We start from the raw sequence: 25,005 nt of genomic DNA, 5'->3' as shown, positions 1-25,005 counted from the left end.
CGGACAGGGGCTCCTCCCGGGCAGGGGCTCGCTGGCCTCCCCCGTCCCCGCCTCCCTCCCCCAGGCCCCGGCCTCAGCTCAGGAAACCTTCCCCGCCCCCCCTTCCTGTGGCCTGGCGTGACCCAGGCACCCAGCTCCTTCCGCTGGGCAGCTCGGCCGCGCGGGGGCTGGCGGTGCGGGCCGGGCCGGGCCAGCTCAGAACCGGCCAAGGCGGGCGTGCGGACCCGGCAGGAGGGAGAGCTGTGCCTGTTTCACAGATGAGCGCACTGAGGCCCAGGGCGGAAGTCCGGCGTGCTGGCCAGCCCGGAGGCCGCCGGTGCGGGCAGGGCAGGCTGGCACCCGAGGCCGGCTCTCCGCTCCCGCTTCCTCCCGCTTCCTCCCGAGGAAGCCGCCTCCTAGCGGGCCCGCTCTCCGCCAATCGAGTGCTTGCTTTGCTTTTTTTAGTTTTTGTTTTTTTTTTTGTTTGTTTTTGTTTTTTTTTTTTTGCAGCCTCGGGCAGATGGGGTGGGGAGGCCAGAGGAGCAGGGCGGCGGGGCCCAGGGTCACTCCCGGCCCTCCTCCTGCGCGCCCGCCGCCGGCTCCGCGCCCCCACGGCCGACCCCGTCTCCCCGTCGGAGGCACCGTATGGGGGTCCACTCGCGGCCCGCGGGGCCGGGGCTCCTGCCGGGTCCCTGAGCGGCGCTGGCCCCCGGCCGACCGCACAGTAGCCGCTCGCGGGGCCTGACCCAGCTAGGAACAGTGACCTCCCCGGGGAGCCCGCAGGGTTGCGGCCGCGGCGCCTGGTCGCCACCCTGGGGACGAGGCCCTGCGTCCGGCCGCACGCCGCCTCGGCCCCTCGCCCAGCCTCCGTGACGGCGCGACCCTGGGCCTCGGGGCCCCAAACGACGGACAGAGGACACTCGGCGGCACAGAGGCTGGCTTTATTGGCGCCCTGGGGCGCGCGCGTCGGCCGCGCCGCCCCGCGGGGGAAGGTTCCGGCGGAGCAGCCGTTAGCCCGGCTCGCCACCTGCGCCGGGCGGGGCCGCAGGGCCACTTCCGGAGGAACGCCGGGACTCCGACGGCTGCGGCACGCACCGGCAGGGGCTCGGGCGTCCAGACTGCGGGACTTCCGCCCACACCCGAGATGGCCGCCGCCGCCGACGGCAGCGGACTGGGTTTCGGGACTGTGGGGCCGAAGGTCACTGGGAAGGGGCGGAGCCTCCTTTCCCCAAATTGCGATCCCACCAAGACTGGATGACGCGCGTCCAGCTGGAGCTTTCCCTCATCTGCATCGCTGTGCCCGCGCTCTTCGGGCGAGGCAGTCCCTTTGGGATGGGAAGAGGAAAGGGTTAAATGAGTCGCCTTTCCCCGGCGGTTCCGGTCAGGGTCCTCTCACTTCCGGAATCCCCGGGAGAACAATAAAGACCACAGTTCCCAGCATGCCCCGTACTGAGCGGTCCGGGAGGCACAGGATGCTGGGACCTTGGGAATGGGAACTGGCCGAACAGGCCGTATCGCACTGGAGGCGCCGCCTAGAATCCGCTAAGAGCCGGAGAACTAGCATCTATAAGACGAAAGTGAAAGTGGCGGCTCCGAAGCCGGAGCTAAAGAACCTAGGCACCCGGAAGGGGCTGGCCAGAACTACAAATACCAGCATGCCTCGCGCTCCAGAGAGCGTTGGTCCGGACTACAAGGTCCCGGCATGCCCTGGGACTCCGGAAGGGGCCAGCTGCTGGGAGGCAGCCTGGAGCTGCCGCTTCTCTTAGGCTCGCGCTCACCTTGACGGAGCCCTCGAACTCGTCGCTCATCCTTCGGAGCTCGCGGCCGTAGCGCTGTGCAGCCCAGAGGTTGGGGGGCGCCGAGCGCGAGCGGCCCCGAAAGGGGCTGGGCTCCTCCTCGGCCCCTTCGCTGTCGTCCGCGTCCGCAGGGTACGAGCTGTGGCGGCTCCGGGTTTCCATAGCTCCGGCGCCTGCGGAGAGGGGTTTGGGGCGCGGCGGCGTGGGTCTCACCAACGCCGGCCGCACGCCCGGTCCCCTCCGCGGACGGGGACGGTTCAGTTCTCAGGAGTCCCCCCAGTCCTCACCGAGGCCCGATAGCGAGCGAGGCCTCGTGCACGAAATGAGCTTGCACCGTGCGCCGCATAGCGTCCGGCACAGCGGGAGTGGGTTCGGCGACGAGCGCGCCCTCGGCGGGGCCTCTGGTGCCCCGGAGCACCCCGTCCCGAGCCCTGCAGAGGGAGAGGCCGCGCCGAGCTGGGTGCGCGTGCGGGCGCCGGGGCACTTCGGGTTCTTCACCCGATCGCCCCAGGAGGTGGGCACCTTGGGGTGCCCTGGACGGGGCGCTAATCCTGGCCCTCAGCCGCTCGGTAGCGGGCGCAGCGCGCACGGGCTCGGTGAGCGCCCGGGTCTGCCGCCGGCTCCGCCAGCCCTCCCCTCCCCCAGGCTTAGAAAGACCTAGAACCACTCCCGGAAGCAGAAGGCAGCGCTCCCAGCCAGGTGTGCCCCCGGGAAGGCCCGGGGCAGGGCTGGGGCGGAGCCTGGAGGTCAGCTTCCGGACCCTGCCCGACGGCGCCAGGCAGCCACCCAGAGGGTCTCCCCGCCGCTGGTCGGGGTCCCCTCACGGTTCCCGACGGCGTCTTCCGAGGGGTTGGGGGCGCCGAGTGAAGGGCCTGCTCTCCTCTGGGCAGTGGGGCAGCCCCGTCTCCCAGGACCACCGCGGGAACTGGGAGCCCGCGGCCGCCCAGCGCGGGAGTGAGCCAGTGCATCCAAGATTCCTTTGTCTTTCAAATAAAGTGAAAATCAAAACTAAACACTAGCGGGGATGTGGCCTGGGGCACAGAGGCGGTTTCCACCTGGGCTCCCCATCCTGGCCTGGGAGTCGGCAGAAGATGGTCCCAGCGCCCCGGGCCCCTGCCAGGCACACACTGGAGACCGGCGCCCGGGCCCCTGCCACGCACACACGGGAGACCCCGGGCCCCTGCCACGCACACACGGGAGGCCGGCGCCCCGGGCCCCTGCCAGGCACACACTGGAGACCGGCGCCCGGGCCCCTGCCAGGCACATGAGAGACCCAAGTGGCGCTCCTGGCTCCTGGCTTCAGCCTGGCCCAGCCCTGGCTATTGAGGCCACCTTTCTAATGCTCCGCTTTTCAAATAAATAATACATTTAAAAAAGAAATACGGATGAGGCAGGAGAGGGCCTGAGTGCCCGGTGCAGGCCGTGCAGACGGCAGGGAGCGGGCTCAGGCTCAGCACTGCCCCGGCCCAGGAGTGACCACAGGCAGGTGCAAGGCCGTGTGTTAACTCCTTCGTCTCCATCACATTCAGGCAGAGAGGCTGAGTGACTCGCCAGGGTCACAAAGCTACTGGACCGCAGGGCCGGGCCCAAACCCCACCAGCTGGGCTCTGGGCCTCAGGCTCCATGGCCGCCCCGGGGGGCCCCCGGCCCAGCCCAGCCTGCCCCTGATCCTAGGCAGCAGTAGCTTGTCACCAGTGCCAGGCTGTGGTCCAAATGACACCCGCTGGTGCAGACTGAATTCTGAGCTCCGGCAGAGGTTAGGTCCTCGCACCCCACGTCCAGTTCTGGGGCCTGCCCCCGTGAGGGAGACCGGGGTGAGTTTCTGGGGGCCTGGCCTCTGCCGAGCTGGCCCAGGCCCAGGCTGTTGTGGGCATTTGGGTAGTGAACCAGTGGATGAAAGATTGATCTATTTCTGTCTCTTTGGCTATCAAATACAATTGCACAAAATACAAATTCAGGAAAATTATAATAAATATTTTAAAGGGTTATTTACTTATTTGGAAGGCAGAGTGTCAGAGAGAGAGAAAGAGACGCAGGGCTGGGGTGGGGGGATGGGCGGCAGTTCGGAAAAAGGGATCCTCCACTCACTGGGTCACTCCCCGAATGCCTGCAACGGCAGGGCTGAGCCAGGCTGACGCCAGGGGCCAGGAGCTCCATCCAGGTCTCCCACGTGGGTGCAGGGGCCCGAGCACTCGGGCCGTCCTCTGCTGCCTTCCCAGGCGCATTAGCAGGGAGCTGGACCGGAAGCGGAGCAGCCGGGACTTGAACTAGCGCTCGCATGGGATGTGGGAGTCCTGATAGGTGGCCTCATCTGTCCCACAACGCCCGCCCACACAATCAGAAATCTGAAAGAGGAAACACGATGCCCTAAGACGGCGGGTGTCTGCTGTAAAGGACCAGAGAGCAGGCAGGCCTCGCTCACCCGCAGTTCCTGTCGTCTGTGGCCAGCCTCGGCCCACATGCCTCACAGAAAGGTCCAGGCGGGCCGGCGCTGTGGCGCAGTGGGCTAAGCCACCATCCGCGGTGCCGGCATCCCAGCCGGGCTCGAGTCTGATCTGGCTCCCTGCTAGTGCACCGGGACCGTGGTGGGAAACGGCCCAAGTCCTAGGCCTCCGCCCACATGGGAGACCCAGATGGCGTTCCAGGCTCCTGACCGGCCATCTGGGGAGTGAACCAGCGGATGGAAGATCTCTCTTTCTTTCTCCCTCTCTCTCTCTCTGTAACTCTGCCTTTCAAATATACAAATAAATCTTTAAGGCCGGCGCCACGGCTCACTGGGCTAATCCTCCACCTTGCGGCGCTGGCACACCGGGTTCTAGTCCCGGTCGGGGCGCCGGATTCTGTCCCGGTTGCCCCTCTTCCAGGCCAGCTCTCTGCTGTGGCCAGGGAGTGCAGTGGAGGATGGCCCAAGTGCTTGGGCCCTGCACCCCATGGGAGACCAGGAGAAGCACCTGGCTCCTGCCATCGGATCAGCGCGGTGCGCCGGCTGCAGCGGCGGCAATTGGAGGGTGAACCAACGGCAAAGGAAGACCTTTCTCTCTCTGTCTCTCTCTCTCACTGTCCACTCTGCCTGTCAAAAATAAAATAAAATAAAAAAAACTGAAAAAAAAAAAAACAAAAAACAAATAAATCTTTAAAAAAGTAAAAAGGAAAGTCTGGAAACAATTCCTAGGTTTTAGACAACTTTTATTGTATTATAATTTGCATTATAATTTTCCTTTTCGTGGTTAGTTAGTAATGCCATGTGCCTAGTTTACAATTAAACTTTGTGGCAGGCATGCTTGTATAGGAAGCGACATCGGAGTTCAGTGCCGCCCACGCCTCACGGCACCCACAAGCCAGCACCCTCTTACTGGGTGGGTGCTCCTGGACACAGTTCAGGGCTTTTTTTTTTTTTAACCAAAACAAACTATATTATTTATTTTCAGTTTCTCTTTTAAAAATATTTATTTTTATTTGATTTGAAAGGCAAAGAGACACAGAGGGAGAGACCCTCCGTCAGCTGGTTCCCTCCCTAAATGCCTACAACAGCCAGGGCCGGGCCTGCAGAGCCCAGGAGCCCACAGTGAGCTTGGGTCTCCCGCGTACCTGCGCCGCCCCCGGCCGCCTCCCTGGAGCGCAGCCAGGACTCCGCAGGTCCTCTGACGGGGCGCAGTGTCCCCGGGGCCGAGCCGGGACTCCGCAGGTCCTCTGACGGGCCGCAGTGTCCCCGGGGTCGGCTTCACCACGGCGCCACATCCACCCCTATTCCACTTAATTTGAGAAGGGGGACAGATCTTCCCCTGGCTGGCTCATTCCCCAAAAGCCTGCAACAGCTGGCGCTGGGCCAGGCTGAAGCCAGGAATTCAATCCAGGTCTCCCAGGTGGGTGGCAGGGGCCCCGTACTGAGCCATCCCGGGTGCACCCCGGCGGAAGCTGGATGAGGAACCAAGCAGCTGGGACTCCACCCAGGCACCCCGATCTAGGCTGCGGGTGTCCCAGAGTGACTTCACCACCGCACCGAGCGCCTGTTCCCGGTGTAGGTTTGTGGACCACGTAATCTTGGTGACAGTCACTCGCTTTTGTGGTCTGGGCTTCAGGGAAGCCATAAACAACATGTAAATGAAGGCACCGTGCCGTGTGCACAGACACCTTCGGGACTCCGAAATCTGAGTTTCATGTAATTTTCGTGTGTTACAAAATACCGTAGCTTGGATTTTTGTCGGCCACTGGAAAGTGGGGAAACCACCCTCAGCTCACGGGGCTGCACACAAACAGGAGTTAACCTATGGCCACGGTAGGCCCCGCCCCGCCCTACGACCAGCCCTGTCCGGCCGCCTACCCAAACCTTCGCTAGCCCTGCCGCTGGACTTGACTGAGACGCACTCCAGAGGCCTTGGCGTGGCCTTCCGGGCCCTCGTGTTCGCGCCTGCCCTCTGCGGGGCCCTGGGAGCACCCAGGCGTGTAACACGCCTGCCGGGTAACGCGACAAGCACAGAGGCTTGTGACCCGGCCCTGCCTCCACGCCCACAGCTGCTAGCACTTTCCCTACTAACTGGGAACCCCGAGGCGATCACAGCCGTGGGCTCGCTCGGAACCACCCTGCACCCCACAGCCTGGCCCAGTGGCTTCCCCGCTGGCCTGTCCCCTCCTAGGCTGAGTGTGCTGGGCGGTGGGCAGGGGCCCAGGCACCTGTGTGGACCTGGTATGGGCGACCAGTTGCTTTGGGCCGGCTGTCTGCTGTCTGCCCTCCTCCCGCAGCCCTCCAGCCAGGCTCCTTATCACCATCACCGCCTGCAGGCCATTCTCGGCCCCCCCCCCGCCCCCCCATCTGGCTGCTTCTGGGGCCTTCACACCCTGCCGGCCTCCTCTGGGCCGGGAGACGCCCTTCTCCTCCCTTCTCGGCTGCTCTCTCCCTGCTTGGCCGGGGCCTCCAGTGCTGGGGCTCCACCTGGGCCCAACCCGGGGCCCTGTGCTCCCTCCCCGCCCTGCGTGCCCACCTCTGTCAAGGCAGCTTCACGCTCTCGGGCCCAGTGCCTGGGCGCCGCCGTCCTAGGGGCCTCCCTCTCCCTCGCAGCAAGGCCCCGTGGGCTCTCCCTCCAGGGTACATCATTTTGTGTTCCTGCCCCTTTGCGGGGGGGGGGGGGGCGGTGACGCTGCTGATGGGGAGCGACTGCCAGGTGGGGGTGGAGACCAGGTGGGGGCTGTGAGCACCAGCTGGACGCCGTGCGGAGAGGAACAGAGGGCGGCCGAGCTCGGGCGGGCGAGTGGTGAGTGACCGGCCTGGCTGCTGTTCCCGGATCTCCGTGGGCCGCTCCAGGAGCCTCCTGAGCCGTGCTCCTGGCCTCCCAGGGCTCTCGTCTAGCCCCCCACCCCGGCCTGCTGCCTGCCACGCCACTCACCTGGGCTAGGCGAGCCTCCCCTTGGGTGTGAGCAGAGGCCAGGGAAAACACACCCGGGAGCTAGAAGGCCCATCCCAGGCCAGCAGAGCAGCCCGGGGCAGAGCCTCCTGGAGTGTGACCTTAGGCGAGTCACTTCCCCTTTCTGGGTCACTGTCCACCTCTCACTGCACTGTCCCCGCCCCACCATAACAATGACTTTTTTCCTGGCCATGTACGGTATACCGGATTGATAACCCAGTGTTTCCTCCATACACCTGCTCGGCAGCCCAGCACTCCTGCCATGGTGGTAACCGACCGGTCAGTGTTACAGAAGGGGAGACTGGCTCAGAGGGGGCCGGGCCTTGCCCAAAGCCCTCAGTGAGACGCGGTCAGCATGTGGGCAGCCACTGCTGGGCTGGGGCGGCAGGGGGGCGGTTAAGGGGCACTGGCGCTCCGCAGTGGGACGGAACCTACCTCCATGGTGGCTGCTGCGGCTCGGCTGCCGCTGCTGGTGACTGGCGTCCCCCCGGGGGCCTGAGGGCCGGTCCCCTGTGGGGCTGGGGCCCAGGCCCCTCTCGGCAGAGCTGGAGTCTTCCTGCTCACTGGGCTCAAACTCTGGGATCTGGAACATGCTCTGGGCTGTGGGACAAGACAGCAGGGCGTCAGGACACAGGAGGGGCAGACGGTCGCTGTCGGGGACGGCGGCAGGTGCGCCTGGCTCCCTCTTCCACCCCGGCACCCCGAGGCCCCCTGGGTCTCCCCAGGCCCTTCTCTCTCTAGGCCTGGCCCGGCAGGGGCACCCGAATCTCGGCATGGAGTTCTGGTGCTGTAGGGGCAGCCCGGGGCCCTTACCCAGGCCCCAGCCCGACCCAAGCCGCCGGGGGGCGACGCCGCACAGGCCTCACCCCGCGCCCGGCCGAGGCCCCCGACCCGGCTCCGCCGCCTCCCTCCAGGACCGAGGGCGCCCAGCCTTCGTTGCCTGGGCAACGGGAACTGTCAGCGGCCCGGCCCAATCAGCTCTCGAAGTGGAAGCCGGGTTGGCCCGGAGGCGGGGCCGCCTCCACCCGCGACCTGCCCGGGCCGCCGCCTTCCTCCTCGGTCCCCCCGGGCCGCCCGAGGCTCCGCTCCTGACTTACTCACGCCCTGGGCGTGTGTGGGAGCAGGTGAGGGAGCCCCTGGGGTCCCCGCGTGGGACCCGGAGGCCCGCTTCCGCCGACGAGCCCCTCGGGGCCCCCCACTGCGGAGTCGGGGCGACGGCGGCGAGGCGCCTCTCCCCGGGAGCCAAGTACAAGACACTCGTAAACAGTGGTGATTACTGTAGGTGAAAGGACTTGGCAAAGCCGCCAGCGAAGCTCCGCGGTCGGATGCAGTTGTCGTTGCTATTGTTACTGTTCCGCCCGCACTGGGCGACCCGGGCGGGAAGTCCCGCTCCCTCCTCCTCCTCCTCCTCCTCCTCCCCTGCGTGGAGGCCTCGGGCGGCCCGCCGGAGGGCCTGCTCCTCGCGCCGTCTCGGGATCACTCGAGATAAGGCAGGGCACCTCCTCCCCGGCAGGATGAGGGCCCGGGCGCGGGAGAAGGGACAGGGGCCCCGGTGAGGGCGAACCGTAGGCCTCGAGGGGCTCCGCGTCTGGCAGGCGGCGCGCGGGCGGCCGGCCAGGTGAGCGGGGGCCGCGCGGGCCAGGGCGAGGGGCGCGCCAGCGGCCCTGCGGGGCAGCTTCGGGGTCCCGCGGGTGGGGGGCCGGGGGGCGGGGCCCGGAGGCCATCTTGGCTACGGGCGGAAGTTTCCCTCGGAGGCTGAGTGAGGGGGCGCCGTTGCCGCCTCCGGCCGGGCGGCGCAACACTGATTTGGGGATGGGGGCGAGAGGTGTAGGGGCTCGCGGCCCTCCACAGACAAGCCAGGTCTGGTGGCGCAGGGCGCAACCCGGCCGGGCGCCCCCCAGGTACGGCGCGGCCCCCGCCTCTCCTCCGCCCGCCGCTTCTTGTAACCCGGGGCGCCCGCCGGCGGCGCACCTCGCGCCGATTCTCCACTGAGTCTACGCCGGGCGCGGCGCGGGGCCGCAGAGCTGGGGCCGGCCCCTGCGCAACTGGCGTAGCGCACGGCGCCCGCGCAGGCGCAGGAGGGGGCGGAGCGGCGGGAGCCGGGGTGCCCGAGCCCGGGGTCCCGGCGACCGGAGCCGGCTCCCCCGAGCCGCGCACGGCCTGAGGACTTGGCATCGGCCTCTTCCCGCCTCCCGCGGCTGGGGAGTGGACGCGGTGGGAGGGGGCGGCGTCCGGATCCCGGAGGACACAGGCGGAGGCCCCGGCCCCATCTGGATAATTTTAGGGGCGAAAGCCCCTCCCCCCCAGCTTGGGGAGAGGGAGAGCGAGGCTTCGGTCGCCCCCTGCAGCGGCCGCTGCCCGGAGCCGATGGGCCTCGGCCGGCTCTCCCCCTCCTACCGGGACGGCAAGAGAGACCCAGGCCAGGGACGCCCCTGCACCCTGCACCCCGCATCCCCGGCTCTGGGGCCTGCCGAGGGAGGGAACACCCCCGACCCGGCCTGCCCTGGAGGGGAGAGAGATGGAGTGAGAGGCCCGTCAAGGGCGAGAGTCTCTCCTTGAGGAGGAAGGGCCTGCCACACTCCACTCCCGAGCCCTGCACCCCCGAATACCCGCGGCTCTGTATTTATTCGCCCGGCCCCCTGTCTCCTGGATTCAGGCCCCCTCCGTGCCATGGAGAGTAACCTGTCCGGCCTGGTGCCGGCCGCGGGACTGGTGCCTGCGCTTCCGCCGGCGGTGACCCTGGGACTGACGGCCGCCTACACCACCCTGTACGCCCTGCTCTTCTTCTCGGTCTATGCCCAGCTCTGGCTGGTGCTGCTCTACGGGCACAAGCGGCTCAGCTACCAGACGGTGTTCCTGGCGCTCTGTCTGCTCTGGGCGGCCTTGCGAACCACGCTCTTCTCCTTCTACTTCCGAGACACGCCCCGCGCCAACCGGCTGGGGCCCCTGCCCTTCTGGCTGCTCTACTGCTGCCCTGTCTGCCTGCAGTTCTTCACCCTGACGCTTATGAACCTCTACTTCGCGCAGGTAACGGGCCGGCGCGGGTGGGGGTGGCGCGCCCTGCGGCCCCGGGCTGACCGGCGTCTCTGCTGCAGGTGGTGTTCAAGGCCAAGGCGAAGCGGCGGCCGGAGATGAGCCGCGGCTTGTAAGTACCGGGTGTTGGTGGACTCTGGCCCCCAGGTGTAGGCCAGGGCGGCCCAGGGAGTGTGGGGGCGTGGACTGCGAGGGGAGGGTTTGTCTCCCTGTGGCCTGTGATGGGAGCAGCTGGAGCTCACCCAGAGCCTTAACGCGCACGTGGGCGTGGGCTGGGGGCTGGGGGGCGGCTGTCATCTCTGTTGGCAAGGGGCGGCCGCGTGCTCAAGGTCACAGAGGTGGCCAGGGCGCAGGCCCGCGTCTCTCACCGCCCGCCTGGTGCTCGTCGGGCACCTCCGACCTCTGTGGGCCTCAGTTTCCCCACCTGCGCTTCAGGCGGCGCGCTCTGAGTGGGGGTCCCCCGGGGAGGCGGGGCGGCCTGGGCTGACTGTGCCGTGGCTGCAGGCTGGCCGTCCGAGGGGCCTTCGTGGGGGCCTCGCTCCTCTTCCTGCTGGTGAACGTGCTATGTGCCGTGCTGTCCCGCCGGCGCCGGGCCCAGCCCTGGGCGCTGCTGCTGGTGCGCGTGCTGGTGAGCGACTCCCTCTTCGTCATCTGCGCCCTGTCTCTGGCCGCCTGCCTCTGCCTGGTCGCCCGGCGGGCCCCCTCCACCAGCATCTACCTGGAGGCAAAGGTGAGGCCCCCGCCGGCGCGGGCCCGCGTGTCCCTTGGGGGCTCTGGGCAGCAGGGGCACAGGAAGCCGGGTGCCGCCTCCGCCTGAGAATCTGTCACCCGTGCCAGGGGACCAGCGTGTGCCAGGCAGCTGCCATGGGTGGTGCCATGGTCCTGCTTTATGCCAGCCGGGCCTGCTACAACCTGGCGGCCTTGGCCTTGGCCCCCCGGAGCCGGCTGGATGCCTTCGATTACGACTGGTACAACGTGTCTGACCAGGTGGGTAGTCGGCACCCCTGGCCCCGTCCCGCCGCCCCTCTGGCTCGGTCGCTGACTGGCACAGCCCCTGCCCCCCACAGGCGGACCTGGTGAACGACCTGGGGAATAAGGGCTACCTGGTGTTCGGCCTCATCCTCTTCGTGTGGGAGCTGCTGCCCACCACCCTGCTGGTGGGCTTCTTCCGGGTGCACCGGCCCCCACAGGACCTGGTGAGGGCCCCTTCCCCCATGTGGGGGGCGAACGGCGAGGGCGGGGCCCCGGGCATCCTGGGCCAAGGCGGGGGCCCCCCAGGAGGAAGCCTCAGTGGGGCTCCCTCTCCGCAGAGCGCCAGCCGCATCCTCAACGGGCAGGGCTTCGGTTCCCGTTCCTACTTCTTCGACCGGGCTGGGCAGTGTGAGGATGAGGGCTGCTCGTGGGAACACAGCCAGGCCGAGAGCACCAGGTAGGAGTCCCGCGGCGCCCCGGGCTCCTCATGGCTTCAGGGGCCACCCAGAGCCTCTGTTCCCCTCCGTGCTCAGGGCAGGTGCAGGAGGCCTGGGCCCCAGGAGCGCTGTCGGGAGCCTCCCTGCCCCTCCCGCTGCTGGGCACGGCCCCGGGACTGACCCTGTTTCTCTGCCCGCAGCATGTCGGGCAGCCTAGGTTCTGGCAGCTGGTACGGTGCCATCGGGCGAGAGCCAGGCTGGTGCGGGGGCAGCCAGGCGAGGACCACTCCTCTGCTCTTCTCCCAGGTGCCGGGACCCGGCGGCCACCACCACAGCCTCTACTCCACCCCACAGACGTGACTCTCCCCCTCCCCCCCCGGGGTACCCGGCCCCCCCGCCCCCAGGCCCCTGTGCCAAGTTCACCTGCCGCTTCTTGCCCAGGATCCCGGGGCCGGGGCCGCCCACCCCTTCCGGCCGGCTCCTTGCTGCTCCCACCGTAGTGAGCTTGTGCCACCCCCCTAGGACGGGGGGCACAGCCCTGGCTGCCAGATGCCCTCAGCGCCCTGGCATGACTGGCACCTCCGCCTCCGTCCGGAGTCAGCTACCTCTCCTGTGCTGCCACTCAATAAAGTGTCTGTGCCCCCACCGGTTTCCGCTGTCGGTCCTCTGCCCAGGGTCCCCACACCTGATCCCTCGCTGTGGCCTGGCGGGCAGCAGGGGTGAAGCCTGCAGTCCCGGAGGGAAGGGGTGCCCGGAAAGACTTGCTTCTCGGAGCTCTCCTGGCCCACGGCTGCCCCGTCTCACTCCAGGGCCCCCTGCTGGACCCCCACTCGTGATTCCGGGGCCATTATACATCATAGCCCCACGGATTGGGTGGCTTCCCTACCGCCACCCCCACGCTGGCCTGCGGGTGCCAGGGTTAGTCCAGGACCTGCAGAGGAGCCGTTGGCGTGGTGGCTGAGAACACGGGGGCACGGCACTGGCTGTGTCTGCCTGGGGGTCCTGGGGGCCCCCTTTCCGGCTGCCTCCCCTCCAGCCCTGGCAGATGTGTCTTGGGGCTGGCAGGCCTTTACCCGAGGGTCTGTCTCCCAGCCAACCCCTGCCGCCCGAGTTCCTGGGGCCTAGCGCTGAGCTAGCCTGCAGATCCTTCCCTCGGGACCACCCTCAGCAGCAGGCCCGTGTGGCCTCCAAGAGGGCGTCTAGGACTTCAGCTGGGAGGTGGACATTTTTAACTTTTAAAGAATTTATTGAGGGACCGGTGCTGTGGTGTAGTGGGTAAAGCCGCTGCCTGCAGTGCCGACATCCCATATGGGTACCGGTTCAAGTCCTGGCTGCTCCACTTCGATCCAGCTCTCTGCTGTGGCCGGGGAAAGCAGTAGAAGATGGCCCAAGTATTTGGGCCCCTGCACCCTTGTGGGAGACCTGTGAGAAGCTCCTGGCTCGGAATGGTCCAACTCCAGCCGTTGCAGCCATTTGAGGAGTGAACCAGGGGATGGTACACACCCTCCATCTTTCTCTCTCTCATTGAAAATTGAGCCCATGTCCATTCCTGTCATTGTACCAATGAAAGTTTTCTGAGACAAGATTTATTTTTTTTTAAATGGGGTTGGCGCTTGCTGCAGCGGAAAAAGCTGCCGCCTGCAGTGCCCACATCCCATATGGGCCCCGGTTTGAGTCCCAGCTGCTCCACTTCTGATCCAGCTCCCAGCTATGGCCCAGGAAAGCAGTAGAAGATGGCCCAAGTCCTTGGGCCCCTGCACCCTGTGGGAGACCTCAAAGAAGCTCCTGGCATCAGACTGGCCCAGCCTCAGCCATTACGGCCATCTGGGGAGTGAACCAGGGGATGGAAGACCTCTCTCTCCTCTGCCTCTCCTCCCTCTATGTAACTCAGATTTTCAAATAAACATTTTTTTAAAAAGCTTTTAAAAATGTATTTATTGGGGCTGCTGTTGTGGCGTGGCAGCTTGGGCTGGGCATCCCACATGGGCCCTGGTTCGTGTCCCGGCTGCTCCACTTCCGATCCTGCTCCCTGCTAATGTGTCTGGGGAAGATGGCCCAAGTGCTTGGGCCCCTGTACCCACACGGGAGACCCAGAAGAAGCTCTTGGCCCTGGCCTTTGTGGTCATTTAGGGAGTGAACCAATGGTTGAAAGATCTGTCCCTCTCTCTGTAAATCTGCCTTTTAAATAAATAAGTTTTATTTTAAAAGATTTATTTATGTGTGAGAGAGAGTCACAGACAGCGGGAGACAGGGAGAGAAGTCTATCCACTGGCTCACTCCCCACATGGCCGCAGTGGCCGGAGCTGCGCCGATCCGAAGCCAGGAGCCAGCAGCTTCCTCCAGGTCTCCCACGAGGGTGCAGGGGCTCAAAGACCTGGGCCATCCTCCACTGCCATCCCAGGCCATAGCACAGAGCTGGATTGGAAGTGGAGCAGCCGGGACTCAAACCGGCACCCATACGGGATGCCGGCACCTCAGGCGGGGGCTTAGCCTATAACGCCACAGTGCTGGTCCCTAAATAATTTTTTTTAATTATTTACTTCAGAGACAGAGGCGGGGTGAGATAGACACAGGGGAGCTCCTCGCCAGTGGTTCGCTTGCCAATGCCTGCAGCATCTGAGGCTGGGCCAGGCCAGAGCCAGGAGCTGGGCACCCAGTCTGGGTCTCCCGGCGGTAGCAGGGATCCAGCCACTTCAGCCATCACACTGCCTCCCAGGTGCACGTTAGCAGGAAGCTGGAGTGGGGAGTGGGGCCGAGACTCGAACCCGGCACTCTGATGCAGGATGTGGGCGTTTTAACCAGGAGGCCAGATGCCCGCCTTGACAATCAGTTTTGTTGAAATAAAAATTGCTAGGGCCGGCATGGTGGCATGGCAGGCTAAGCTGCTGCCTGCGACGCCGGCACCGGTTCAAGTCCTGGCTGCTCCACTTTCAGTCCAGCTCCCGAAGAGGATGGCCCAAGTGCCCGGGCCCCTGCACTCACGTGGGAAACCCAGAAGAAGCTTCTGGCTCCTTGTTTTGACCTGGTCCAGTCTGGGCTGTTGTGGCCACTTGGGGAGTGTCTCTCCACCTTTCAAATAAATTCATTTTTAAAAAATCGCCAACATTTTAGAGTGCCTTATTGTGCATCCCAGGCTGTTTTGAGCATTTATAAGCCCTGAGCTCTTTAACGCTCAGCACCCGAAGTGATGTCGCCTTTCTCCTGGAGGCCGCCAAAGGAGACTGCAGAGGGCTTGGCACCTCTCCAGGCCCCTTACAGGTAGGCGGTGGTCAGCGGTGGCGCCCACCATGAGAGTGCCCCAGGACCCCGGGACCGAACGAGGCAAGAGGAGGGTTTTTGGGGAGCCGGGAGGGGCGGGGCGGCTCAGGAGGGCCAAGGTTTGCGGTTCTGGTGGTGAGGAGGGAATGCTGGCACCAGTTCCCGCTCGAATCCGCAGGCAGCTCCAGCCCAGGCCCCTGGGGCGGACTCCCGGGCATGGAGGTGCTGGCGCCCGGTCCCCGGGCGGCCGATTCCGGGCGGCCTCGGCGAAGTCCCCCCACCCTGCTGTCCCGCGGGGGCCCCTCCCTCATGAGTGCTGGGCCCAAGTGCCAGGCGGTCCCCAGGGGCGGGGAGATGAGGGCCTTTCCCGATCCTGTAATGGCCTGGAAGATGCCAGGAGATGAACGCGGTGCCCGCCGGAGACGTGGGCTGCCCGGACCGGGGCGTGCCGCTCGCCCACTGGGGGTCCCGGCCGAGGCTAGGAGGTCGGACCCAGCGGCGAATCCTCTCCGGCTGCTCCACCACCTTCTGCTCCCCACCGGCTGGGACCGGGGAACCCGGCGGGCGCAGGTAAAAGAGCTTCGGGGTGCCGGCGCCGGCGGCGAGGGCGCGGCACGGAAGAAGGCGCGGCGCGGGAAGGGTTAAACGCGGGAGGAGGGGGCTTCGGCGCCGGGAGGGGGGGTCCCAGCCCCGGCGGCCGCCCGCTCCGCCCCTGCTGCCGCCGCCGCCTCCGCGGCCCAGCCGGCACCGGCGAGGCCGCGCGGGAGTCCGGGCCGCAGCCGCAGCGGGGCCGACAGTAAGTGCGGAGAGGACGCGGGGACCGGGGCGGCCTCCTGAGCGGGGGCGCCCACCTCGGGCTCGTGGGCGCCTCCTGGAGCGGGGTGACAGCGCGTCCCGCCGCCCGTCACGCTCCGAGGCGTCGGCGTGAGGACGCGGGGGAGGCGGTGGGAGAGAGAGAGGCGGGTGCGCGGTGTCGGCGGCAGCGCGGCGCGCGGGCTCCGTGAGCGCACACGTGCGTGCCGGGTCCAGGATGCTTCTGCCTGGCCGGCGCGCCCGTGGAGCCGGGAGTGCCGCGAAGTGCCCCGCCGCAGTGTGCGGGAGTGCGCGGGGCTGCGTGCATGCAGTCCGGCCGGCGCGGCGCCTGCAGTCACAGGGTGGAGCGTGGGCGCGCAGCCCTTTGTGCCCGCGCGTGGCGAAGCGTGGCGGGGCCAGCGTGCGCGTGGGCGCCGCCTCCCGATCTCGCAGAGGCTGACAGCCGTCCCGGGGGCTGCTGCAGCGGCCCGGCCCTCCCGCTCCGCGCCCCGCTCCTCCTGGAAACCGAGTGCCCTTCCTCCCGCTCCCGGCTCTCCTCTGGGCTGCAGCCGGGACCTGCCCCTGGCTTCCTCGAAAGCCCAGCGGGGCGCAGGGGACGCGGGAGGCTCCGGGCGGAGAGGCAGACGCGGGAGGGAGACGCGGCCAAGATGCCGCAGCGGCGAGCGGGGGATGGACCCGCCAGCCCCGGTCTCGCCCTGCGCTACCGACCTCTCCTCGAGTTTCCCTTGGCGCCCCTGTTGCCTCCTCCCGGAAGGCGGGTCCCGCACGCCCCCGCCAGGCCTCCCGCATTCCCTGGCTCTCCCTGCCTCTCCCTAGACAGGCTCGGCCACTATTTCCCCCTCCCGTCCGCCTTCCCCTCCCTACCCGGTGCCCTCCTCTCTTCTCCTACCTTGGAGTTCCCGGGCAGGTAAGGGGGAGGTCGGGGGAGGGGGCTGGGTGCGCCCCAGCCCAGCGTCCAGCCTCGGAGTTGTGGGCAGCAGGGCAAGGACCGAGGGTGGATGTGGGGTCTCGGGCCAGCTTACTGACCCCAGCACCCCTGGTTCTGCCCGCAGTGACCGCCACTCCGCAGGAGCCCCCTGGCCCGGCTCCCCAGGTGGGCAGTGGAGCCGGCCCTGCACCTGGGCGCGCCATGCGCAGCACCACGCTGCTGGCGTTGCTGGCGCTGGTCCTGCTGTACTTGGTGCTGGGCGCCCTGGTGTTCCGGGCGCTGGAGCAGCCCCACGAGCAGCAGGCCCAGAGGGAACTGGGTGAGCTCAGCGAGAAGTTCCTGAGGGCCCACCCGTGTGTGAGCCAGCAGCAGCTGGGGCTCTTCATCAAGGTGCGTGGGCGCCAGAGCCCCCCCCCCCCCCACTAACTGCAGGCCAGGGGGCCGTGGGCAGCATCCCCGAGGGGTGGTGGAGGGGGCGCAGACAGGGGCTGTCTGCTACTGTGTTTCTCGCCCTGGGGTCATTTGTTTTCCTTGTTGAGCCGGCCAGGGACTGTGTTCCCAGAGTGTCTCTTTCCTTGTGTGCTGGGGGCTGGATGAAGGGGAGAGGAAGGGAGGGAGGCGTGGCGGGAGCCTGGGGGATGCGTGACCTCTGCCCGCTCTGACTCACCTGCCCAGGTTTCCAGATAAAGTGCAGGCCACCCAGCTGACCCGTGAGTGTCAGCTGAACAACCGGTGCCTTTTGATATACAAGCAGGTCCGGTGTAATCTTTCACTCTGCTAAAACCGGCATCCCTGCCCCCACTGGTTCCTTGGATCACAGATGCCTTGGAGAAGCCCAGCCACACTGAACGCTCCCCACGCCGAGCGTGTGCTGGGCTGGGGTGCGCCCCCTCTGCCAGTGTGGAGGCGCAGGGTGGGGTGTGGGGGGAGGAGGAGTCCCCTCCTCCCAGGTGGGTGAGCTGGGGCTGGGGGGAAATACAGCCGGCTGCCTGAGCCACTTTCTGCCAGCCTCGGTGGAATGAGGACCAAAAGTGCGGGGCCTCAGCCTTTTGGGGTACAGTCAGGTGAGCCCCTCTGTGGCTCTCTGCTTTCTGAGACGTTGCCATAAAAAAGACATGTGCAAGCTGTGCCTGTAATAAATGAATACTTGCGACCCCTCTCAAAGAGCACCCCTCGTCCCCTGTCCCCTGCCTGTCGTTCGTGGAGGGAGGGGCCTCCATTTTCCATCTGATTCCCAAGGGGACAGAGACTCGGGGTGGGGCCGGGACACAGGCGACCCGACGTTTCCAGAAAGCCCCGCGGCTGTGGTTCGGAGAGGTCTGGGCAGAGAGTGGCTGGCCACACCACAGGGCCCAGGGAGGAAGGGCGGCAACCTGACCTACTTTATCTTCAGAACCGGAGTGGGTTTTTCCCTGGATAAGAAAGAAGAGCACGGGGCAGGAACCCAGAAGGGTGGCAGACCTCTGCTTAATTGCTCTTCCATTCCCTGGGTTAGTCAGTCATGCAGCCAATGTGGGCCTACTGCGTGCTAGGTGTGCCGTGCCGCACCGTGTGGGACCCCAGGGAGCAGGTGCAGGGAGGCCTTGCCCTCCAGGGGAGGGCGCAGCACACGGACGAATCACTGTAGTTCCTGTGTGGTGGAGAGGGAGCCTTGTTCCCTCCCTCTCTGTTCAGCACCCATTGCATGCTGGGCCTGGGCTGGGTGCTGGGGACATGGAGGGAGCTGCAGGGGCTTTTGGGAAGAGCTGCTGATGGAAGTGAGCCCAGGGTGGAGACGGGGGGGGGCCGGGGACTGCCAGGGAGAGAAACAGCACGGACAGAGGCGGCCGAGCCGGGGAGCTCCAGGGCTGTGCAGACTCCGAAGGTGGCAGATGTCCAGTCACTTGAAGCAAAAATTAGAACACACAGGATGACGAAGGGCTTTTTGCACCCTCAGGAGTGAATTTATTGGAAAAAGTGTTGCAAAAATAAAAATGAAATCGCTTTTCATCAGACACTTCACTTCTTGCTTTTATTAAAAAAAAAAAAAAAAGCTCTGTACAGGAAGTGGAAACCTATCGGAAGATGTGGCAGGAAGGCTGCCTTGCGTGGGCAAACTGGGGCCCCTGGGGGAGAAGACTGGGCAGCCGGAGGTTTGAGACCAGCCTGAAAAAGGGGCGTGTGCTGGGCTGGCGAGGTCAGCTCTGTGCCACAGACGGCAGCAGCCAGGGCGCTTGGCGCCGCCATCACGTTCCGGAAATTAATCTGGGTCTTGCTAATGAGGACTGCGGTCAGAGAGGGGAGAGGTGTTTCTCACCTTCTGCACTGGCTCTGCTGCTAGGGGGAGGGCCCTTGGGCAGGACCCCCTCCCTGCAAGCACTCTCTAAACACATCCCCCTGCCCGCCAGGACCCACAGGCTGTGCGAGACAGAGAGAGAGAGGGACAGACACACAGCCTCTCACTCTGGTATTAATGTCCACTGAGCTTTGGCTGGGACCTCATCAGGCTAGGGTGTGCGTGTGTGTGTGCGTGCAACTCTTTCTGGAGGAAGCTCCTGAACTTGGATGTCTCTGGTGAGAGACAGAGTCAGCATCATTAGGGGCAGTGGGAGGGCGGGGTCTGTGCAAAGCTGGAGACCACAGAGTACGCCCCACCATGGGAAGGTATTTAACAAGTTCAGCGCTTAACGCTGTTACAAGAGCTTTAACACTTCCCAACGTGTCTGTGAGGCACCTGCCACTAGAGAATGCAAAAACAAAAAACAAAAAACAAAAAAACTTGCCCAGGGTCACACAGCACCAAGATCTGAACCCAGGCAGCTGGTCCTAGGGACCCTGCTCCTGGAAGCGTGGACGTCTGCTGGGCGGGGCCAGGGGGCCCGTATGTGTTTGTAGACCATGGTGGAGGTCCCCCGGGGCAGCCTGCAGGTGCGTCTGGCTGCCCAGTGTGCCATAAGGCACTCCTCCCGGAGAGGGCAGGGCTGGGAGTCCCTGAGACTAGAAGGAAGCCTGAGGCTCTCCCTCTGCGCCTTGTCCCGCAGGAGGTGGCCGGCGCCCTGGGAGGGGGCGCGGACCCAGAGACCAACTCGTCCAGTAACAGCAGCCACTCGGCCTGGGACCTGGGCAGCGCCTTCTTTTTCTCAGGCACCATAATCACCACCATCGGTGTGGGAGAGGACGGGGCCTGGGGGCCTGGGGGTGGCCGGGCAAGGGGCCCCCTGGGAGGGGAGGAGGGAGGAGGTGCAGGGAGAGATAGGGCGTGCCAGGCCCTCGAGCTCTTGCCCCACTTCCCTGCCCAGGTTACGGCAACGCAGCCCTCCGCACCGACGCTGGGCGCCTCTTCTGCATCTTCTATGCGCTGGTGGGGATCCCGCTGTTCGGGATCCTGCTGGCGGGGGTCGGGGACCGGCTGGGTTCCTCCCTGCGCCGTGGCATTGGTCACATCGAAGCGGTCTTCCTGGTGAGCCCTTGCCCTGGGCTCTAAAACCCTTTACCGAGGGACCCGGAGCTCCCGGGAGCGGGGGTGGGGTGTGGGAGCGAGGGCGGGCAGCGGCTGCCCGGCCCCGCCTACCGCCCTCCCTGCAGAAGTGGCACGTGCCCCCGGAGCTGGTGCGAGTGCTGTCGGCGATGCTGTTTCTGCTCATCGGCTGCCTGCTCTTTGTCCTCACGCCCACCTTCGTGTTCTGCTACATGGAGGAGTGGAGCAAGCTGGAAGCCATCTACTTTGTCATAGTGACGCTCACCACTGTGGGCTTCGGCGACTATGTGGCCGGTGAGGCCGCCGTCCCCGGGCTCGCGCCTCCCCATCTACCTAGCTCCCGTCCCTCCAAATGCCATGGGCTGTCCATGCAGCCAGGCGGGTGCTCCAACCCCCACACCCATACGGATGCACCACCTCGCTCCTGCACGCCTGTGTCCCATGCATGCTTCCACGCGCTCTTACCTTGCACACACTTCATGCACACTTCCCTTTCTCCAGCACGGACCCACTGTCCCCCCAACCGAAGAGCTGGGGAGAGGGGCAGGGGACCAGGGCGGCTCACACTCTTGTCGCCCGCGGTCAACTTCTTCCCGCCTTTCCTGGCGCGTCCCAGGCGCTGACCCCCGGCAGGACTCTCCAGCCTACCAGCCGCTGGTGTGGTTCTGGATCCTGCTCGGCCTGGCCTACTTCGCCTCGGTGCTCACCACCATCGGGAACTGGTTGCGAGTGGTGTCCCGGCGAACTCGGGCAGAGGTATGCGCCCCTCCCGGGGGGCGGGGGGGGGGTGGTGGCGCCGCGCCTGCGCACTACTGCCTCGTGGCGCTCCCTGCGCCCCCCGCCCGAAGCGTGCTGACCATCCGTCTCCCTTGCACGCACCGTAGGGGCGTCTAGGGACAGCCCTGAGCCCCTGCGGGTGCTCTAACTGGCGAACGCAGACAGGTTTCCGGGTGACGTATTGCCCGTTAAGCGTGAATTTCAGGCCAACAGCTAGTTAATCTTTCCGTGTGCGTACGGCCCATGCAATAGCATGGGGCACCTTAGTATTACAAAAACGGTATTATTTATCCGAAATTCACATTGTACGGGGGACCTGCCCTTTGCCAGGCCCCGGGTGGGGTGCCCGAGGGAGAGCTGCGGTAAACGCCATGGCCTCCAGAGAGGCTGCCCCCAGGACCACGTGGCCAAGAGGCCCGATGGCCGGCCCGGGAAGGGGCGGGCCCGTTGGGGACCCGCGGTCCAGACCCCGCCGGGCTAGGACTGCTTCTCCTCCCCACGCAGATGGGCGGCCTCACGGCGCAGGCTGCCAGCTGGACCGGCACGGTGACGGCGCGGGTGACCCAGCGAGTCGGGCCCACCGCACCGCCGGAGAAGGAGCGGCCCCTGCTGCCCCCACCGCCCTGCCTCGCGCAGCCGGTCAGCAAGCCCCCGTCCCCCGCGCCCGCGCCCGCGCCCGCACGGGAGGAGAAGCCCGAGACGCCGTCCCCGCCCACGGCCTCCGCCCTGGACTACCCCAGCGAGAACCTGGCCTTCATCGACGAGTCCTCGGACACGCAGAGCGAGCGCGGCTTCGCGCAGCCCCGCGCGCCGCGGGGGCGCCGCCGCCCCAACCCCCCAAGGCGGCCTGCGCGGCCCCGGGGCCCCGGGCGTGCCCGGGACAATGGCGTGCAGGTGTAGGGGCGGGACCCCCGGCCCGGGCCTCTCCTCCGGCTCCGTTCCAGCCCCTTTCCCGGCATGCTTGGCTTCTTGGACCAAAGAGCCCGCTTCCGACGCCGCCGCCGCCGAAGCCTGGGGTGGCGGCCGCGGGGTGCCTGCCCGCCGCCCCTCGCCCCTGGCGCATTCCTCACTGCCACCCATTTCTGTGTCGCTGCCCGGACCGGGCCTGTCCCTCACAGCGCCTCACGACTGTGCCTCAAAGCCTGCAACCAATAAAGGGAACCGGTCTGCACCGCAGCGGGCGTGCGCGCTCGGGGGAGCGGGGTGCTTTCCTCGGGCCACCACAGGGGCACGTCCGGCCAGGACCCCTAGGCCGACGCCCTGAGTCTTTGCCTGGGGGCGCCCGGGGAGGGTCCGTCGGTTGGGTCAGCCCCGCAATGGGCTGTGCGTGTCTCCAGCCTCCGCAGACACCGAGGTGGGGGGCGAGGGGTGGAGAAGGGCACCGGCAGCCAGGGTGGGGGCTGCGGTTGGAACTCTCCCGGCGCGAGACCCCCATCACTCCCCACGTCCTGGAGCGTGACCCCGAGAGGCCTGAGGCGGCTGGGTCCGTTGGGGGCAGCACCATGGAGGAGAAGCCTTTCAAAGTGAGGCTTGCTTCCCGGGCCCCTGACCCCGTCGGCCCCCCACCCCGGCTGCTCCCAGCACCCCCTCCCGGGCCCCCCAGCGCGACGGAGCCCCGACCCAGACGCCCCGGGCTCCCCTCGCTGTGTGTGGTCCGCAGGTGTCGGTCAAGCCTCAGGAGCGCCGGAGCTCCGGCCGGGCGAGCCCTCAGGACGACATCCGGAACCTGTGGACCACGGCCACGCTGTCGCAGTCGCAGCTGAACCTGCCGCTGGCCGAGCTCTGCGAGAGCTTCGACGAGGGCGGAGCCGTGCGCCACGCGGCGGCCGCCTGGCTGGAGAGCCGGTGGGAGCTGGGCGAGCAGGGGGCCGCCCAGCCCGACGGGGCCAGCGTCGAGTCCGAGGCGCTGGAGCCGGAGCTGCGCCGCGAAAGCTCCCTGGAAAGCTGCTTGGAGGAGGGCGACGAGTCCAGGACCACGACGGGTCAGTGCGGCCTCGCCGGGTGGCGGGCCTGGCAGGAGCCCCCAATCCCGGGGGCGGGTGGGACGCGTGGGGCACCCAGGTTCTCGGGATTCCCGGCGCCGGCCTTGCCTCGGGCGGAGCGGCCGGACGTTCCTGGAGCGCCCCCTACCGGCGATCCTGCTCCGGACATCGGCCGGCGGCGGGCAGGGCGAGGGGGGGACTTCATCCTTGGGTGAGGATTTGCCCCGTTGACGCGACTGCTGGGTGTGGGCTGCGGTTTTTAAGCATCTGCCACTGTTTGGGACTTGCATCCGCCTTCTCTGTGCCTTCCCCTCCAATTTATTTATTCTTTTAGTATTTCTTAACATTTATTTATGTATAGATGCCATATGCTTTCTTTTTTTGTAAAGATTTGTTTTTTTAAAAAAAGATATACATACAGAAGGAGAGACAGGGAGAGGAGAGAGATCTTCCGCCCTCCGGTTCACTCCCCAGATGGCTGGGATGGCTTCCTCTGGGTCTCCCACGTGGGTGCAGGGGCCCAAGCCCTCGGGCCATCTTCCTGTGTTTCCCCAGGCTCATTAGCGGGGAGCTGGATTGGAAGTGCAGCAGACCCTTGCCCATAAGGGATGCTGGCATTATAGGTGGCGGCTTAACCTGCTGTGCCACAACGCCAGCCCCTCCCCCTTTGACGTCAGGGTTCAGACCAGGGTTCAGACCGGTAACAGGTGTAGCCACCGGTAACAGGTGTAATCACCTCTGGAGAGGGGCTCCTGCTAAGCGCCAGTTACCCAGCTTCCCTCCATTACCCACAACCCTCTTCTCTCTCCTCCTAGAGTCTTCACTGGTGTCGGTTCCACGTGTCTCCAGGCACACCCCCCACCGAGCCTACTGGACAGAGCAGCAGAACAGGGTTGGAGGGAGTGGGAAGGGCGGGGTGGCCGCAGGAGTAGGGCAGCAGGGCAGTGGGCAGGGCTGGGTCCCTGGGCGTCTGAGCCTCCCCTCTGCGCCTCCAGCTGCCGCTGCCCCTGGTGGAACTCATGGAGAACGAAGCCCTGGAGATCCTCACCAAGGCCCTCCACAGTGAGCCCCCGACGCCACCAGCGCCCGCAAAAGGTTCTGGTGGATTCCGCGGGGTGTTGCAGGCTGTGCTCCAGGCCCCGGCAGACCCCCGAGCCCCACACAAGTTCAAAGTTGAGGGGCCAAGCTGGCGGGGACCCAACGGGGTGGGGGGAGGCGGGATGACAGCCATGGTGGCCTGGGGTCCCTCCCCGGGGGTGGGGCTAGGGAGAGTCAGTGGGGTACCTGGGCGAACTAGTCCCGCAGCTGCTAGGTGTGTCCAGCCGGCCAAGTGGCCAGCTGAGGGCTCAGAGTGGGTGTCCCCAAACCTGCTGGCCCCCATCCCTCTCCCCCTTAACGCCCAGCGCCTTGGAGAGCCCAGGCGCCCCCAGACAGACCCAGGCCCCAGAGCCCTCGCGGTCCCGCCATGGGCGGCCGCGGGTGAGGAGTCCCGGCCGGGACTCACGGCCCCGGGCTGAGCCCCGCCCTCCTCCCAGGCTACCGGCGGGACATCGGCAGGGAGCACTTCCTGACCAAGGAGCTGAAGCGATACATCGAAGGGCTCAAGAGGCGCCGGAGCAAGAGGTTCCAGGTCTCGGTGAACTGAGACACACACCGCCCGGCTCAGGAGGGGCGGCCCGCCCCCGCCCTCCCCGGCCCCCAGCCCGACCCCGACCCCGAATGTGTAGAACTCGAGCCCGAAAGCAATAAAAGAGTCTGCACGTGCGAGAAATGAAAGTCCCTGCATGTGCGTGAGCCAGTGCGTGGCAGCCGCGGGAGGCGGACGCACGTGGCCCCGCCCCTCCCCGTGACCTTCACTCGGTCACCGCAGTGACCTTGAGCTGTCGCCGACCGCGTCCTATCGGCCCTGCTTTCCCGGGACTCGCAATCCGGGGCGCCCCGCGCGTCTGAGGTCTGCTTCTCCCGCCTTGGGCCACGCTGCTTGGTGGGGACACCGCGTCTGCGGCTCAAGCGCCCGTGGGTGTCGTCTTGGGGGAAGGGGAGAGACAGGGGCAGCGCCTCCCCCTTGCAGGGGGAGCTTAGGCCCCGCCCCTTATCCATATGCAGATATCCCGGGCTCCCGCTCGCCCCACCCTCTCATTTTCATACGCTTGCCCCGCCCCTGCGGCCACTGA

The 25,005-nt window shown here is 66.4% G+C and overlaps 4 protein-coding genes across 21 annotated transcripts; 3 read left to right on the top strand and 1 right to left on the bottom strand.

Annotated features, from left to right (window-relative positions):
• Positions 1 to 904: 904 nt before the first annotated feature.
• On the bottom strand, positions 905 to 8,581 carry BAD (BCL2 associated agonist of cell death). 4 transcript variants are annotated; one of them, XM_089325648.1, is made up of 4 exons: positions 8,452 to 8,581; positions 7,610 to 7,774; positions 1,758 to 1,948; positions 905 to 1,304 (listed from the first exon to the last, which is right to left on the bottom strand). In XM_089325648.1, the coding sequence occupies exons 2-4, from the start codon at positions 7,764 to 7,766 to the stop codon at positions 1,179 to 1,181; spliced, it is 474 nt and encodes a 157-aa protein (XP_089181774.1). In that variant the 5' UTR covers positions 7,767 to 7,774; positions 8,452 to 8,581; the 3' UTR covers positions 905 to 1,178. The 4 variants fall into 4 exon arrangements, with proteins under 4 accessions (XP_089181774.1, XP_089181783.1, XP_089181768.1 ...); XM_089325657.1 differs by lacking the exon at positions 8,452 to 8,581 and adding an exon at positions 8,272 to 8,405; XM_089325642.1 differs by lacking the exon at positions 8,452 to 8,581 and adding an exon at positions 8,041 to 8,172.
• GPR137 (G protein-coupled receptor 137) lies at positions 6,915 to 13,537 on the top strand. 10 transcript variants are annotated; one of them, XM_089325438.1, is made up of 8 exons: positions 6,915 to 7,024; positions 9,831 to 10,201; positions 10,270 to 10,319; positions 10,712 to 10,937; positions 11,045 to 11,194; positions 11,275 to 11,403; positions 11,518 to 11,636; positions 11,923 to 13,537. In XM_089325438.1, the coding sequence occupies exons 2-8, from the start codon at positions 9,845 to 9,847 to the stop codon at positions 12,575 to 12,577; spliced, it is 1,686 nt and encodes a 561-aa protein (XP_089181564.1). In that variant the 5' UTR covers positions 6,915 to 7,024; positions 9,831 to 9,844; the 3' UTR covers positions 12,578 to 13,537. The 10 variants fall into 10 exon arrangements, with proteins under 10 accessions (XP_089181564.1, XP_089181570.1, XP_069925123.2 ...); XM_089325444.1 differs by lacking the exon at positions 6,915 to 7,024 and adding an exon at positions 7,167 to 7,280; XM_070069022.2 differs by lacking the exon at positions 6,915 to 7,024 and adding an exon at positions 7,314 to 7,453.
• Positions 13,538 to 15,302: 1,765 nt separating this feature from the next.
• KCNK4 (potassium two pore domain channel subfamily K member 4) lies at positions 15,303 to 21,881 on the top strand. 4 transcript variants are annotated; one of them, XM_051833111.3, is made up of 7 exons: positions 15,303 to 15,444; positions 16,740 to 17,005; positions 19,636 to 19,759; positions 19,894 to 20,054; positions 20,180 to 20,366; positions 20,689 to 20,828; positions 21,354 to 21,881. In XM_051833111.3, the coding sequence occupies exons 2-7, from the start codon at positions 16,817 to 16,819 to the stop codon at positions 21,747 to 21,749; spliced, it is 1,197 nt and encodes a 398-aa protein (XP_051689071.2). In that variant the 5' UTR covers positions 15,303 to 15,444; positions 16,740 to 16,816; the 3' UTR covers positions 21,750 to 21,881. The 4 variants fall into 4 exon arrangements, with proteins under 4 accessions (XP_051689071.2, XP_069925149.1, XP_051689068.2 ...); XM_070069048.2 differs by lacking the exon at positions 15,303 to 15,444 and adding an exon at positions 15,558 to 15,670 and having other exon boundaries at positions 20,291 to 20,366; XM_051833108.3 differs by lacking the exon at positions 15,303 to 15,444 and adding an exon at positions 15,558 to 15,670.
• A 145-nt stretch (positions 21,882 to 22,026) lies between these two features.
• On the top strand, positions 22,027 to 24,602 carry CATSPERZ (catsper channel auxiliary subunit zeta). 3 transcript variants are annotated; one of them, XM_008253908.5, is made up of 5 exons: positions 22,027 to 22,372; positions 22,510 to 22,831; positions 23,647 to 23,723; positions 23,827 to 23,893; positions 24,367 to 24,602. In XM_008253908.5, exons 1-5 carry the CDS (start codon positions 22,166 to 22,168, stop codon positions 24,474 to 24,476), a joined length of 783 nt encoding a protein of 260 aa, XP_008252130.4. In that variant the 5' UTR covers positions 22,027 to 22,165; the 3' UTR covers positions 24,477 to 24,602. The 3 variants fall into 3 exon arrangements, with proteins under 3 accessions (XP_008252130.4, XP_008252129.4, XP_008252128.4); XM_008253907.5 differs by having other exon boundaries at positions 23,827 to 23,926; XM_008253906.5 differs by having other exon boundaries at positions 23,827 to 24,003.
• Positions 24,603 to 25,005: the final 403 nt, after the last annotated feature.

Source organism: Oryctolagus cuniculus, chromosome 1 (assembly GCF_051225735.1).
Source record: "Oryctolagus cuniculus isolate XC-2025 breed Fujian yellow rabbit chromosome 1, ASM5122573v1, whole genome shotgun sequence".
NCBI classification, from domain to species: Eukaryota; Metazoa; Chordata; class Mammalia; order Lagomorpha; family Leporidae; genus Oryctolagus; species Oryctolagus cuniculus.
This window is presented reverse-complemented; position numbering and strand designations above follow the sequence as displayed.